Raw genomic sequence first — 16,055 nt, forward strand, 5'->3', positions numbered from 1 at the left:
GGGAGGGAGGACAGATGAGAGGTGGGCCAGATGGCTATAGTGGACGGGGCGGAGTCTCAGCTTTGGCACTTAGCTCTCTAGAAAACTGAAAAAACTGACCTCGCGGAAGGCCAGAGAAGGTGTACGGGACAATAGCAGCCAGTTGAACAAAGGGTGTTCGAGGACGCGGCGGAGGTTGTTAGCGCAGCTTGGGACTCCTGCGCACAGTGATTTGAGAGGGGTTTCTGCGCCTGCGTAGCGGTCAGAGGCACGTTTTTCTCCGCTCTCGGGAGGATCCGCCATTCTAAATCCACATTGCGCGTGCGCACGATCTCCTCCAACATACCTCTACCCCCACCCCCAACCTTAGCCCCGTAGACACTAACTTCAAGACGGTTTAACCAGCCTGCCCTCTCCCGGTTGCCATGGCAATCGCGTTAAATCGTCCGCCCCTGCTCCTGCTGCGCAACCGCAGAACGTGCCACCTACGAGAAATCTAACCCCGGGCGGACGGAAACGAGTCTACACAGCGCCCCCTGGTACCTCCATGGGGCCGGCTCAACTAGAGGTCATTGAATCAATTCCCCAGCCGGTGCATTTTAAAAGTCGGCTTACCTCAAAGTTTCTCCAGAAAGAGGCTGCTGCTCCGCTTCCCACCTCTGCCTCCTGGGGCTAATTACACCCTGTCCTCCCCAACCTCTCTAGAGGCCTCTGCCTGAGCGCTCCCGTCCCGGTCTCCGTGGCGACGGCCACCCCTTCCCAGCACATCCCCTTTCTAGTAAGATCTAGGGCCCAGTTTATTGAAAATTTTCATGTCTCTTTAATTTAAACTCTCAGAATAATGCTCTGTCTTCGCGTGGGATGCAGATGGGCTACTCCTGGCTAGGGAGGCAGAGCTGGCAGCCCTTGCGGAGTGAAATGGAGGTGGGGTGCCTAACGTGTGCGGCCGAGAGACCGGGCCTAGTGCTCTCGAAGGGCAGCTTCTAGCCCTGGCGGCGCCCGGGGAAACCAGGCCTGGCACTCTGCTGGGCAGGGAGGTGTATGGGGCGGCGGCATCACCGCTTGAAGCGGTAGGTGATTGGCAGGAGCAGTTTGCTCTTCTTGAGAGCCTGCACCTTCTTGAGAGTCTCGTCGTCCAGTGCCAGGAAGCAGCGGCGGGAATACTCTAGCAGGCGCTCCTTGGATGGATCGAACTCTCCCACCTCAGCCAGCTTTTCGGGAGCCACAATGAGTAGCTCTGCGATGGGCGTGGTCAGCGCCACGGTGTTCCTGTCCACACGGTGGTGCTCAAAAGCTCTGGACATGCTCTTCAGCTTCTGGAAGGTGCCCAGGATCTTCTTGTAGCGGCACAGGACCCCATCAGCATCCTTCACTGCAGGACCAAGAAGGCAGAAAGAGGAGGACTGGGAAAGACACTCATGTGGGGCCAGAGACATGAACCCGGATAGAAACAGGGCAGGCATAAGGAGGAAAAATGGGGTGAGACACACACAGATTAGGAAGCAAATGAAAGCAAACAAGAAAGAAAAATCATGAAAGTGGGGTCACATGAGGAGCCCCATACAGGAAGAGAAAGGGAAACAAAATGGAAAATAGTTGAGACCTGAATAAGAAATGAAGATGGACCAGGGAAATTGAAGGTAGGCCTGGACACCAGAGGAGAGAAGAGGCACCTATGAGATGTACCCAGAGACCTCCTTTCTGATGATACAGGACTGAATCTGCTGGTTGGTGAAAACCGAAATTTAATGCAGGACCACAAAGGGCTGTGAGATGAAGTTGGGTCTGATTGTTTTGTATATGGGGAGTTAGGGCATCACTATAGAGCTCACACTGTGATTCTGGGTGGACATCCCCTCCATGTACCCACTCACCCCGTTGCCTCTCTCGAGCCTTGGGCTTCCCAAATCTCCTCCGGCCAGCACTTCCCTTTTGCTTCTGCCTCTTCCTTTCACTGGCACTTCCCTCTTCGGACAACCCGCTGAAGGAGGAGGCTGCTGACTCAGGGTCTGAGGCTTCTCCCCCAACCCCAGCCCGGCTGTCCCCATCAGCCCTCCGAGGTCCAGGCTTCATCCGGCAGTGGTCCTCTAGAGAGACAAAAATGAACTGTGATACAATGTTCTATCACTGCCCTGAAGAGGCATGGACATGGAGGCCAGATCCTCAGGATGAGGACAGGGTAAAGGCCCCAAGTGGAGACATTAGCTACACTGAATGCCATAGAACCAGGTGGGATTCAGAGAACATTGGGAGCGTTTTTTCTGGACTTGGAACTTGACTGAAACAGGTCCAGGAATTCATGAGGATCTGTGACTATGCAGAGTTTGGGGATGGGGGATGTATCCTGGAAAGCTCCACAGTGAAGAGTCAAAATCCAAGAGGCAGATAATGCCTCTGGGTAGGAGGATTGGATATCAGACTCCTACAGAAGTCAGGGTTCAGTTTGGGTACTAGGAAAGGCTAACTACCTTCCCCTAGATAGGAAGCCAACTGAGACTCAGACTCAGCATCTTCTGAAGGATGGACTCCTGAGGAGAACTGAAATCAAGACTGCCCAGCCATACCTACCAAGAAAAGACTGGCGTCACCCAGGATAAAGCTCTTGGTATTGGAAGAGGAGGCATACATGGTCCCCATCCCAGTGCTGGGTCCCCAGGAATCTAGACCCTCAAAAGACCATAGGCCCTTTGCTAGAGCTTTTGCCATTGTTGCCAATGAGAAAGCCTGCCAGCAGCTCAGCAGCATACAGAGGTTAGGGTTATGGCCTGAATAAGGTTAAGTACTCCAAAAAAACCTGAGCTAAAGATCTGGGAAAGGGCAGCCTAGAGTGGGGAATGTGCTGGGAATGGCAGCCAACACAGATTAATAAGGAGACAGAATCCTGCCTATCAGAAGAGGTGATACCACATGCTGTTACTAGTCATAGATTAAAGCAAGGTGAGGAGGTGGACTCTGCCCAGGAGCCTGAGGCAAAGTTTAGGAGACAGGTACTGAGACCCCACAGCCTTTGAAGAATATGAAACAAGAGCCATGATAATGTAGAACAGGGTGGAAGGAAGACAGGACCCTGATTGTTTCAGGGCATCTCTACTGCTTAAATGACTGCATCATTCAGAAATCCTGGGATGTCGGCAGGGCCCCTCTGAGGGAACCAGTTGAGTGCAATGGGCCTACTGACAAAGGGACAGTTCCCCTAAGATGAGGAACCTGGGCTGGGAATAGAATTGGGGAGACAGTTATGCCAGCTTGAGGCTGGTGAGTTATAGGGCAGTCTGTTACAAGGTAGGAAATGAGAAGTCTTTGGAATCAAGAAGGAAATGGCTGGAGAAAGCCCTAAAATAGGCATGGGCCTTAGTGGAAGGATAAAATGCCAAGCCCCCATCAGGTCTAACCAACAGTTGGTCTTGAATTCTGCGGGTCCTGGGGGACTGTGTGCCCCCACCTGCATCCATCCGGGCAGAGGAAATGAATTTGTCCAGCTGACACCGCAAAAAGTCCCTCTCCTCCTCCAGGTCCTCAATGCGCTTCTGCAACCACGAGTTCCTCTCAAGTGCCATGTGCAGCTGGGTCTTAACACTGTTCATCAGGGCCAGGGTTGGGGAGGTGGCCTCTGGAGGCTCTAGGAACAGCAGGGATGGAGGTCATGCCCCAGGATGAGGCAGTGCCCCAACTGACTCCAGTCCCTCCATGCCCTTTTCCAGCTCACCCTCAAAATTTCTCCGTGAGGGACTCAGACTATAGAAGATCTGTGAGTCTAAATGGGGTGCCTCTTCGAAGGGAATGGAGATCTCAAAAGTCTCTTCATCCTTCACTGCGGAGAGACCAGCAAGGTCACCCCAGAAGTGGCCTGGACCTTATAGACCACCCCCAACCATAGCTGTCCCGTGGACAGAGGGAACCAGGATATCAGGCCAAGGATGGGGAAAGAAAAGGTCCCCAAGAGCCTCACTTGTCCGCCTATGGTTGTTTCTGTCATTCATATCGAGGCTTCTGGCAGACCCAGCAGTTGAGTCCTTGGGGGCACTGGACAGAAACAGGTCACCAAATGTAGTCAGTCCCGGGAGAGGTGGAGTACCTCCGGAGTAATAAGGGATCACCTGTCTGCGGGAGGAAAGACCCATACTTCTGGACAGAGACACTGAGGTTTCCAAAGTATGTACCCAGAGTGAGGGGGCTCAGCAAGAGGACTCTTGGTTGTGAAGGAGCTCAGCCCTTAAATTCTTTGGTTCCTCGTGGAGTCAACACCACAGGAACACTTTGGCCTGAATAAGAAAGCCCTTCATCTTAAGCCATCTCCGGACACAAAGCCATAAATGGACAACCATCCCTAACTTCCACTTTTGAGAGGGAGGGGGTGCTTCCATCCTACAAGCATTCCCCTGTCCCAGCCGCCCATTCCTCCCGCACTCGCGTGGGCGAGTAAAGCCCCTCCCCGAAGTGGGCGCGTGCGCAGTGCGGGGGAGGTCACGCGTGGGGATGCGCCCCCGCCCTTTGTCCCGCAAGTGGGAGGGGGCGACCGTGGCAAAGGGTCCCAGAATGGGCAACCAGCATGGGGTATCGACCGTGGGCACCGTTCCCCGCCCTTAGGTGCTCAGGGTACAAGGGGCCGAGGCCCCGCTCTCACCCACCGGGGCACGGACTCCAGCCCCGGGACCGACGGCAGTGGCGGCGCCCATGCCCAGCGCAGGGGAGCGTCTGCAAAGTGTCGCGGAAAGAAGCGCCCACCCACCAGAAAGCGGGCGCAGCGGCAGAGGAGGGGGAGTCTCGGAACTGGATGGCGGAGAACGCGGAGACGAGGGCACGAGCGGGACCAGACCTCCCGGGCCCGGGGCGCCTCTTCCTGGAGCCCAGGTGAGGCCCGCCGTTTGCGCGGAGGTCGGGGCCGCACTTGCGCGATAGCCCCTTGCAACACCCCCCACCCCCACCATATAGCCCCCCCCTCCGCCCTTCCCAAAGCCCAGGCAGGGATCCTCACGAAATTCTCATCCTGCACAGCTGAAACGGTTTCGGGGGTCCTCCGGGTGAGTGGCTATGTGACCAGTGGGCCGGGAAAACTCAGAAGGTATGAGGCATTAAGGAAAATTGAAGTGAAACTTTAACCCCCCTTTAATGATCCCTAAGGAGCTGGCTGGTACTGCATACCTTTAGTCCTAGACGCCTCAGCCAAGCATAAGTCCTACTCACCCCACCCCATCCCCATCCACGGAAAGGATTAACGGAATATGAGGACCAGGATAGGTTGTGTGATGGTTACTTCTCCGCAGAGTGGGGGGTCAGAAATAGATAGCCCCCACTGGAGCCTCCTGTGTAACAGCTACACTCCAATTCCTGCCCTTCATTCCTCCATGGCCTCGGTTTACTCACCTGTTAAGTGGGAAGTTACTCTCAAAGGTCTTTGAGAGGATGCAGTGGTGTGACATACCAAAGACTCAGCCCAGAGCTGGACCACTCTTGGAGCTTAAGATCCAAGTGCTGTTGGTATTATTTGAAGTCAGTGGGAGTAGATACACAGCCTTTAAGACACTCTCGGGGTTGGGGATTTAGCTCAATGGTAGAGTGCTTGCAAGGCCTTGGGTTCTGTCCTCAGCTCAGCTGGGGGGGGGGGGGGGACACACTCTCCCTCTCCCTTCTGCCCCAAAAGAAGTCGTGTAAAGAGGCTAACTTCACATGACACAAAACAATCAGTGAAAGGGAACGGAGAAGACATGTTTATTAGACCTGCAGCAAGGTTCCACCTGCCTCTCCAGTTCACAAGCAGCAGGATGTTTTTTGGGGTTCTGAAGCCCTAAGGGAGGCATGGTTAAACTAACCTTGCAGAGGAAGATCGAATGTGTCAACCAAGAAACTAAGAAGCTTCCTCTCATACTTCACTTTTACAAATAAACTGCAGCCTGGGTCAGCAAGTCCAGGGGGAGCCACTTGCTCTAGATCAGTGTTTCAAACCACAGAGAATTGTATATAGCAAAGTGAACTCTAGATTTAAAATATGTATCAGGTTGCCCTATACATACTAAAGGTAATTACCATTAAAACAGTTTCACATGTTTGCTGTGCTTATGGTTTGAGACGTTATTTTTTTTAAAAGTATATTAATGTGGATTATAGTTTAAGTGGGGAAGGGGTAGTGTTCAGAACCTTATTTCCAAAGGTGCTGGGGATGTGGCCCAGTCTGTAAGGTGACTAACATGCGCAAAGCCCAGAGTTTCAGTACTCAGAAAGTGGAGGCAAGATTGTAAGTCCAGTGTCACCCTGAACTACATTATAACCTTGTCTAAATAAATGGCAGGTTTGGGGGAACTAAAGTAGGCCTAACTCCCAGAGGAGGAAGACAGACTTTCCCATCACCCAGTCAAGGTCTTTGTTCCAGATAGTATAGACTAAAATGTCTCCCAAAAATGTAATGATTGAGAATGGGGTATGGTGGGTATTAAGTGTCCAATCTAGGGCCCTACCTCCAGTGTCAGAGTAGAAACTTCTAACTACCCACTAAAACTTCCCAGGCAAGTTTTCCCAAACAGTGCTGTCCTCCTTTCTTCCTATCAGGAATCCACAATAATAAATACCCCAAATGTCGAGGGTACAGGGCTTATTCACTGATGCACTAACAGCTCAGAGATGCTTCAAGGCAAGGCTGGGTTTACATCCCAGGGTTCTGAAAGCCAGGCTTCAACTCATGCCAGTGTCTGAGAAATTCAGGAGGAGACCCACGACCTCTGGGGTGCCCAGGAGTTCATGGATGCTTCCACCAAATGTGCTTCTCAAATGTGTTCTGCTCGGTAAAACAGCCTGGGCAGAGTGGGCACTGGAACAAATGTCCCCTGAGTGCACACAGCTGTGCTGGGCCAACTCGCCCGAATCCCAAAAGGGGGAAGGGCAGAGCAAGCAGCTGTGAGACCATCCACCACCTGCCCTATGAGTGGAGTGGTGGCTGGTCCGCTTGAATGCCTTCACACAGGTGTAACATTTGAAGGGCTTCACCTCTGAGTGGATGACGTGGAGGTAAGACATGTACTTGAAGACAGTAAAGTGAACCAGACAGCTGTAGCACTTTTTGTGAACCAAAGTCCCATCAGCCCTGTCCTCCCTGACTCCTCACCCACCAGCACTGGGTAAGGGACACCCTGGGTATCAATGGGAAGATAATGGTTGGGCCCTAAAAAGGACGAAGTCTGGGGAAATCCTATGGAGGAAGAAAGTCCAGGTTCTGTGGACCCACCTGTCCAACAGAGAGGTGGCATCCATGGCCTCAATAGAGAGAAGCACCCATATCTGAGGGCAGGAAGGTAGCAGCATCAGCATCCATAGATGTAAATGAGGCCTATTGAATGGGAAAGAGAAACATGGACTCCATTTGGGGTATTTGTTCCACCCAAGATCCTCTGTGTTATCCCTATAAGTCCTCTGGAGTCCCTCCACTGTCTTCTGGGTTCCACTATCCACTATAACCAATCAAGACCTCAATCCCCTTCTGCCATGTGCCTTCGTCAGGTCACTCAGCAGCCATCCTGCAGGACATCTTGTAGCCCTTGAGGACTGTCCCGCGCTCTGGCCACCACCTAGGTCTAGTGTATGTCTAGGTTCTCCAGCTACACGCCCCACCCTTAGTTCTTTCAAAGTTCGTGGCCTCTGCCTTTGGAAATTAACCAGCTAGTTCTCCAAAAGCTTCCTGTTGTGACCCCGCCCCCTCCGCAGCTGGTAGATTCTCCATCCCTCCCAGCCAGCCTGGTATCCAGTGCAGCAGCCTCTCGGGTCCAGGCGGCCACGGACAGCCCCGAGTTGCGCCCACAGCTGTAGGCGGCAGAGGGACCGGGACCCTTGGCTTCCCCAGTATCTGGTAGTACCGGGTTTGGGGAACAGGAATCAGGGGAAATACGAAGGTCCAAGAGAAGACGGAGAGGACGGGTTGCCTGAGCATCAGAAAACAGCTCCGATTGGAAACGCACTTCGAGCACAAGGTTCCTATGTGCTAGTGGTCCAGACTCAATCTTTCTTCTCCCAACACTCAACCCACATGCAAGTAAGAACCCGAGAATGAAGTGCGGAATGTTTATTGGGCAAAGAACGAGGGATCATGGGCATTAGAGGGAAGTACAGAGGTGATCCAGACCGTGCTGGTGCTTTTGTCATTTCTTCCACGAGGACCTTACTACTTGGGAAGAGTAGACGACCAAGACTCAGGAGAGGTCGTAGCATTTGCAAAGGCTTACACAGCACGGCTGGACTGAAGCCCAGTTCCAATTGACACCCAGGCCCAGAGGGGCAACAACTTTGGTCTACATCACACAGCTAGACAGAAGAAAAGACGAAATGATGTTTCTCTTTGGGGGTTGGTGGGGAAACTGAGGCCTAGGGTAAGGCAGTAACCTCAGCAGAACTGGGATATGTGTAGGAATGACACTGTGTGGGACGAACGTGGTGGCCCAGAGAGAGCAGGGCTGAACTTAGTGCAGGCGCACGTGTTGCGCCAGCTCCGCGGCGTCCTGGAAGCGGCGTGGACAGAGTGGGCAGGTGTGAGGTGGACCAGCGCGCGCACGGTGGGTGGCGCGGTGCCGCGACAGGTGGCTGGAGCGCTTGAAAGCTTTGCCACAAGCACCACAAGTAAAGGGCTTGAGGTCCGAGTGCGACACACGGTGGCTCTGCAGCCGCAGAGGGCTGGCAAAGACACGAGCGCACTCTGGGCAGCTGTAGCCCTTGCGAGGACCTGGCTCTCCCGGGGTCGCCTCGCGCTGCGGCGGGCCCCTAGGTTCCTCCTCCAGCTGCACCGTGTACGTGTAGGGGACCCCGTTGGCGTCGATGAGCAGATGGCGGCCCAGCCGCGGTGGCCGCGGCCCCGCCACCGAGGAAGAAGTGGAGGAGGGGCCTTCCGCCTTGGGAAAAGGGGGAGTCTTGGGGGGCGGTGGGTCCATGACCTCCGGAGAGGAGGACCGAGGGTGGGGTGGCCGCGGCGGCAGCAGCAGCATCTGGAGCGGCAGCTGGGAGCGGCGGAGGGAAGAGAAGTTAAGATCCTCTCTTCCTTTCAGGAAAAAAAAAAATCCTAAAAAGGAAGGTGTTCCCATTCTCTGCCAGACTGTGCTACTGACCTACCTCCCTTCAAAGTAAAAAGTGATTCCAGTCCCCATCTCTGGACACCAGGGCTTGGTAACACCCGGCTTCACCCGACTCAGGTCAGAACCTCAGACATCCTTCGGATTCCCTCCGCTCACCCCCACCCACTGAAATCAATCTCCAAGTCCATTTCTTTCTTTTTCAGTTTAGGTCCTCTCTAATCTCACATTCCAGAGCCTCCGAGATTTTTCTCCCATCTACCCATTCCTCTTTCTCAGAGCTTTACTCAAGCTCTGGCTCAGTCCTTTCCCTCAGGTCCTCAATACCTTCAGAGCCTTCCCAATCTCCACAGTTGTCGCCTCAAGTTTCCTCTCTAGATACTTATCCGGAGTTCCACTAACCCAATTCCCCACTTCCCATCCAGGGTTTTTTATGTCATCCCCACACTCTGCACCTAAAGGTCTCCCATTCTCTTTCCACTCCGGGAAACCCATCGTCTGTACTTCATTCTCTACTGCCTGCCTTCAATAATCGCCCCCATCTTGTTTCATTTCATTCACCACCGTCTCCACCCACAAAGTATCCTGACATCTTCGTTTTTCTCTCCGTCGCCGCCACCACCTTGGAGCATCTTTCCACTCTCAGTCATAGACCTCTGGTTTCTTGCTCCCAAACAGAAACCCCTAACCTTGGTCCCTCCTCTCTAGTTACAGCTGGCATCTCTGATCCCTCTTCACCTCCCAGGCTATATGATGCATGACCCCTAGCCTGGGGACTTCCAGCAACACTGGTCCTCTAAACCACCCCGTCCCGTTATATCCCGTAGGGCCTTCCTACTCCCCTGGCTTCCATAAGGAGCTTTGGCCTCCCGACATTCCTCTCTCCGGCTCTGGGCGTCGCTTTCGTCGCCTCACCGCTCCGACCCACACCCAGAGACCTGCCGGCCTCGCGCCCTGCCCAAGCCAGGCTCCTCCCTCCATCCCGGCCCCCGTACCCGGTGCAGCAGCCTCTCGGGTCCGGGGGAGAACGGGGCCGAGGTCCCGGACGGACCCGGGCTTGCCCTGACGAGCGCCGCGGTAGGAGCGAGCTTCCGGGCAGCTCCGGGCCGGCGGCGCCGGGGACGCGGGTCGGGGGGCGCAGGGGCGCGAGGGGCGACGGCGTCCCTGGGAAAGAGCACCGTTCAGAAACGCACGCTCCACAGACGAAGGTTCCGAGGCTGGAGTCAACGGCTCTAAAGGGAGCGCGTAAAGGGTGGGGGTGGCGCGTAGCCAACAAGAAGGACCTGCAAAAGAACAGTTCCCAGCTGCGTGCCATTCACGGAAAGAGCCATTCTGTTTCTTTGAGTGACCAGTATATTGAAGCTAAATACCGTGAAGTCTCGCAAGCCATCCATAAAGAATTGGAATGTACAGTTTGTTGTCTTTCCACCCTGCCTCCCCTTTCCGCTCAGGCAAAACCACTCAAGGCAGCAGGTTAGAGAAGGATGTGTTTCTGTTGGATGAGCAAATGGAGAAACTAAGGTCCAGAAGCCAGATCTCTGTTGTGGTTTGGTAGGGTCACAATCCTCACATCTTAGAAAGAGGGAAATCAATACCCAAAGAAGACGTTGCCAGATTAGGTAAAGTATATGTGGCGAAACAGAAGCTGGAGACACCAGATGTTGACAGAGAAAGGAAAATGTGCTAGTTCCGGCTGAGCATTTAGGGAATCTGAAAACTGGAGCTTGCTTGCTAGGTATAAAAATGGGGACAGGGCCGATGGTATAGCTCAGTCGATAGAATGCTAACCTAACATGCACTCTGGTTCGAGCCCCAGCACTACAAAAGAAACGGGTGTGATAGCTTGAAACAGAAGAATCAGAAGTTCAATATAGCGAGTTGGAGGCCAGCCTGGGTTACATGAAATCGCATCTTAAAATAAGGGTGGGGAGCAGCCGTGATTCTTGCCAGTGATCTGGTGGGGAAAAGTAAAGCCCAGAGGAGGCCAGCCATTCCTAGGCACAGGCACAGGAAGGTTTGGACTTGAATACATGAGGAAGCTGAGGCTCAGAGAAAGTCAAGCATTGTCATATACACAGGCAAGGAAGCTGGTTCTCCGGAATGGGTAGAAGTGGTGGGTCACCAGCACCCGCTGCCCAGGGTAGCTGGCATGCTGGGGCTCTTCGAGGAGGGTCCGAGCATCCAGTGTTCATGAAGTAACATTGCAGGTGCAGCCTGGGCCAGTGAAGACACTTCATATTTGTAAGATGCACTCTGGTATGAGAAGCAATTACGGGAGGTTGGGACCCATCTAGGGATAAGTCCTAGATTCATGTACTGGGAGTTGGGAGGGGGCAACAGCTGGAAATAGCTGAGGGAGAGAGGGTTAGTCTGATGCCCAGCCCAAGGACAACGCCACCCCAAAGAGTGGACTACCCCTTGAAGAATTATCCAATATCTTTCCCATCGGTGACAAATGCTATAATTTCTATGAGGCATGGCGGACACTGGATACATGAAGCTATTGAGCACTAGTGCTTCTGAGGCCCTAAAGTATGGAACTTATTCATTCCTTGATTTAGATTTGCCCCATTGGACAGTTATTTAAACTTTCTTTTTATTTCTTGAGACATGATCTCAAGAAGCCTAGCCTGGCTTCAAATTTGCTATGCAGCCTAAGATAACCTTGAATTCTTTTTTTTAAATGTATGTAAGTGTTTTAGTGGTATGTAGGCATATACACCACATGTGTGCTTGGTGTCCTTGGAGGTCAGAAGACAGCATCAGATTCCCTACACCTGGAGTTAGAGTGTTTGTGAGCCACCATGTGGGTGCTGTGACTCAGACCCAGGTCCTCTACGAGAGCAAAGGATTTCAATCCCAGATGACCACATGGTGGAAGGAAAGAACCAACTCCAGAAGTTGCCTTCTGATTGCCCCATGCATGCACATAATCACATATAAATGAATATCAAAAAATGAAGCCAAGTGCTCGCTTCGGCAGCACATATACTAAAATTGGAACGATACAGAGAAGATTAGCATGGCCCCTGCGCAAGGATGACACGCAAATTCGTGAAGCGTTCCATATTTTTGTGCAGAACTTGGGGTGTGTATATATAAATATATTATATATATATATATATAATACTGACAAAAAAATGAAGCCAAGAAGGGGGCAGAGGCACAATACAAAATAACAGTTAGTGAATGAGTGAACTTAGTCACTCAATCTAAAAGTCAGATATTAAATCCTCCCTTTCCTCAAAAGATACTTCTGGATGGAGCTGAAGCCATGCCTCAGCAGTTAAGAGCACTGGCGACTCTAGCAAAGGACTCAGGTTCCATTCCCAGCACCCAGCTTAACAACCATTAATTCCAACTTCAGGGGAGCCAACATCCTCTTCTGGCTCCTGCACCAGGCATACACGCAGTCCATAAACATGCATGTAAGCAAAAACGCCAATATATATAAAATAACTTTTAAAAAATCAAGCTACTGCTGGGTGGAATATCATCTGCCTTAGCATCCCCAAAGCTCTGGATTTGATTCCCCACAACCCCCACACAACACAGAAGAGACACCTTGCCACCTACCTGGGACTTGATCATGATAAAGTCCATTAGACATCAGTTTAACCCCTCTATTGTCCTCATCACTCCCGCCCCAACCACAACCCCTCTCCCTCTCAAAGCCAGACATATCATGTCCTGATATGTTTCACTGTTTTTTTTTCAGTGGTGGTAGTGGATTTAGTTGGGGTGGGTTTTGTTTTATTCTGTTTTTTGAGATGATTTATAGCTCTGGCTGACCTTGAACTCACAATGTGGCTGGCCTTGAACTCAGAGATCCATCTGTGTCTGCCTCCCAAGTGCTGGGATTAAAGACATGTACCACAATCACCCAGCCATATAAAATACAGGTACGGGTGGGAATATGTGAGAATTGTGTTGGATCTGTCAATTACTTCTGGTAATTACAGCCATTTCCCACGGTATTAATTCTGCCAGTACCCAAGCATAGAATGTGTCTGCCCATCATCTAGTCATATCTGCCCATGACATCTAATCAATATCTTAACAGTTTTCATTGTAAAGGTCTTTGACCTTCTTGGTTAGATTTACTCAGTCTGGAATACTTTTTTAAAATTAATTTAAAATTTTAATACATCCATGATCTGTTTGAATGTACATCTGCATGCCAGAAGAGGGCATCATGTGGATGCTGGGAATTAAACTCAGGACCTCTGGAAAAGCAGCCAACTCCCCTAACCACTGAGCCATCTCACCAACCCCAGATACTTTTTTAGGCTATTGTGAGTGGACTATTTTTCCTAATTTCTTACTACATTGGGTCTTTTGACCGGGAGAATCATGTTACTTACACGTAGAGACAATTTGGCTTCTTTGCTCTTTGTGTCCCTTTTTTTGACATATTGCTCTAAGAAGGACTTGAACAGAGCAGTATATTGCGTACAAGTGGAGAGAGGAAGCAACCTTGTGTGATTTCAGAGTTTAGAGAAAATAATCTCACTTGGTCCCCATTTGATATAGCGTTACCTACACAAGCTTGTTGTAAACATCTTTTACTCTGTTGAGGTACATTCCACCAGTTGCTAACCTCTGCAGGATTTTTACCATACTGTTTTTGTTGCTTGTTTGGAAGACGGGTGTCTCTGGGTAGCCCTGGCTGTCCTGGAACTCATTCTGTAGACCAGTCTGGCCTTGAACTCAGAGATCCACCTACCTCTGCCTCCTGAGTGCTGGGTTTAAAGCATACACCACCATAGCCAAGTGAGGCGTGTTCTTTTAAAAATGTGTCTCATGTAGCTGAGGCTAGCCTTGACTCCAAATCCTCCTGTCTCCACTTTCCAAGTACTGGAGATTACAGGCATGGGCCAGCACATATGGCTGCCATTCCTTGCTGCTCTTCCAGAGAATGTAGGTTTAAATTCCTGTATTCATATGTTGGCTCAGATCTCTGGTCTAGTAGATCTGACATTCTCCTCTAACTTCCAAGGGCACCACAAGCACACAGTGTACAAACATACATACAAGCAAAACACAAAGGCATATAAAATAAATCTTTTAGAGTTTAAGTTTTTAGTGTGTGTGTGTGTGTGTGTGTGTGTGTGTGTGTTTGTAGTGTGTGTGTGGTGTATGCGCTCACACATGTGTGTGCACATATAAAGGTCAGAACAGCTTGCAGAAGTTGGTTCTCTCCTTCCACTCTTTGTTGCAAACATCGTGTACCGGACATCAGGCAGTCAGCACTTTGACCAGCTAAGCCACCCCACTGGCCTGAGCCACTTGGCTTTATCTCACCCAGCAGGAAAGCATTTTGCCCGTCCACTATAAGGCCCAGTTGGCCTGAAACTGAACAACTGCAGTTTCCAACAAACATCAGAACCACAGGGAAAAAATGTGACCTAGGGCTGATGTCAGAAGCTTTTATGAAGCCATGGCCTTCTAGATTGCTGGACGCCTGAAGGATTTTCCCCTGATAGTGGCACTACTGTTGGACCTTGGGCTCCAATGTACTGCTCTCTAGGTCTCAGTCACAGGCAACTCTTGAAAGCCTTCATTACCCCCTGGACAACTGAAGCTCTCACCAGCTCAAATCCAAGGATCCAGAGGGCAAGGGGTTCCTCCACCATGTTCATGTAGGAGATGGCACTCCAATCAGTGAGTAGGTGACACTGTTTTCAAGGGAGAGAATGGATGGTGAGGAGAGGAGGGTAGAGATAGAAAACACAGAACAACAGAAGAAGAGGTGAAAGAGAAAGGTGGCCATGGCCTCAACAGAATCAGAAACAGCATAGATAATACTTTGAAACCCTGAGCTTGAAAGGAGAAAAGGGATTAATTAAAATCCCCTATCTTCGGGGCTGGGGATTTAGCTCAGTGGTAGAGCGCTTACCTAGGAAGCGCAAGGCCCTGGGTTCGGTCCCCAGCTCCGAAAAAAAAGAACCAAAAAAAAAAAAAAATCCCCTATCTTCAAGACTTCATCTCACAAGCTGCTGCTTCCCCTGACATCTGTAGGGTCCCCTGTCCCTGACTGTGTATTGTCCCCCATACATCAGTAGGGGTCAGTCATTCAATCTGGAAGCAGATTTCTTCAGCTCTGCGATCTCCCAGGCTGACTGGGACACCCTGGAGAGGATTTCAGGACAAGGACGACCAATCCAGCTCCATGCCGGTGGCAACATTCTCGGTCTTCTCTCAACACTCACTAGAACGTGCCGCTGTGCCAGCTGTCTGGAGCTCTGAACCATGTAACATGTAAGGAACCAGAGGTCTGTGCTGGTAAGTTTGGAGGGATTTTTGTTGTTTTTTTGTTGTTGTTGTTTTGTTGCTGTTTTTGGTTTTTTGAGGCAGGGTTTCTCTGTGTGGCCCTGACTGTGCTGGAACTCACTCTGTAGACCAGGCTGGCCTTGAGTTCAAGAGATCAACCTTCTGTCTCCTGAATGCTCAGATTAAAGGCATGCACCACCACCACCCCAGCAAGACTCTTTCTTAAAAGGACAAGTGCAACCTGAGATTTTCCAAAGCCTACTTTAACCTCTCTTAAAAGCTTTAACCTATCCTCTAGCCCACCACCCACCAGAAGGAGTGGGAATGAAAGGCTAATGGGGGAAATGGACCTGTTTAGAAATAATTCTTTAAGACAAATCCAGTCTTCATTGTCAGGATATCAGCAGTTCAGTCTACTAGAAAACCACCAAACACGAATCAGCAGCTTCAGTCCAGTCCACTCAGCAGACACCACACACGAATCAGCAGCAGCAGTTCAATCCAGAAGAAACCTTGAAGCCCCACTGTGATGGTTTGTTTGTATATGCTCAGCCCAAGGACTGGCACTATTAGCTGGTGTGACCCTGTTGAAGGAAGTGTGACCTTGTTGGAATAGGTGTGTCACTGTGGGCATGGACTTTAAACCCCTTATCCAAGCTGCCTGGAAGCCAGTCTTCTCCTAGCTGTCTTTGGAACAAGATGTAGAACTCTCAGCTCCTGCACCATGCCTGCCTTGATGATACTGGACTGAACCTCTGA

At 51.1% G+C, this 16,055-nt stretch overlaps 2 protein-coding genes, 1 non-coding gene and 1 pseudogene across 3 annotated transcripts; 1 reads left to right on the top strand and 3 right to left on the bottom strand.

Moving 5' to 3' along the window:
- Positions 1-775: 775 nt before the first annotated feature.
- Positions 776-4,869, bottom strand: Ccdc106 (coiled-coil domain containing 106). Its single transcript, NM_001400938.1, has 6 exons — positions 4,608-4,869; positions 3,929-4,002; positions 3,686-3,790; positions 3,422-3,598; positions 1,854-2,066; positions 776-1,351 (listed from the first exon to the last, which is right to left on the bottom strand). Exons 2-6 carry the CDS (start codon positions 3,957-3,959, stop codon positions 1,035-1,037), a joined length of 843 nt encoding a protein of 280 aa, NP_001387867.1. The 5' UTR covers positions 3,960-4,002; positions 4,608-4,869; the 3' UTR covers positions 776-1,034.
- A 797-nt stretch (positions 4,870-5,666) lies between these two features.
- On the bottom strand, positions 5,667-7,187 carry LOC134485276 (zinc finger protein 581-like; annotated as a pseudogene).
- An 824-nt stretch (positions 7,188-8,011) lies between these two features.
- On the bottom strand, positions 8,012-10,180 carry Zfp580 (zinc finger protein 580). The gene is made up of 2 exons (NM_001317059.1): positions 10,019-10,180; positions 8,012-8,951 (listed from the first exon to the last, which is right to left on the bottom strand). Exon 2 carries the CDS (start codon positions 8,937-8,939, stop codon positions 8,421-8,423), a length of 519 nt encoding a protein of 172 aa, NP_001303988.1. The 5' UTR covers positions 8,940-8,951; positions 10,019-10,180; the 3' UTR covers positions 8,012-8,420.
- Positions 10,181-11,990: 1,810 nt separating this feature from the next.
- On the top strand, positions 11,991-12,097 carry LOC120100122 (U6 spliceosomal RNA). Its single transcript, XR_005499915.1, has one exon. It is a non-coding gene; the product is annotated as a U6 spliceosomal RNA (small nuclear RNA).
- The last annotated feature ends 3,958 nt before the right edge of the window (positions 12,098-16,055 follow it).

Source organism: Rattus norvegicus, chromosome 1, assembly GCF_036323735.1.
Source record: "Rattus norvegicus strain BN/NHsdMcwi chromosome 1, GRCr8, whole genome shotgun sequence".
Lineage (NCBI taxonomy): Eukaryota > Metazoa > Chordata > Mammalia > Rodentia > Muridae > Rattus > Rattus norvegicus.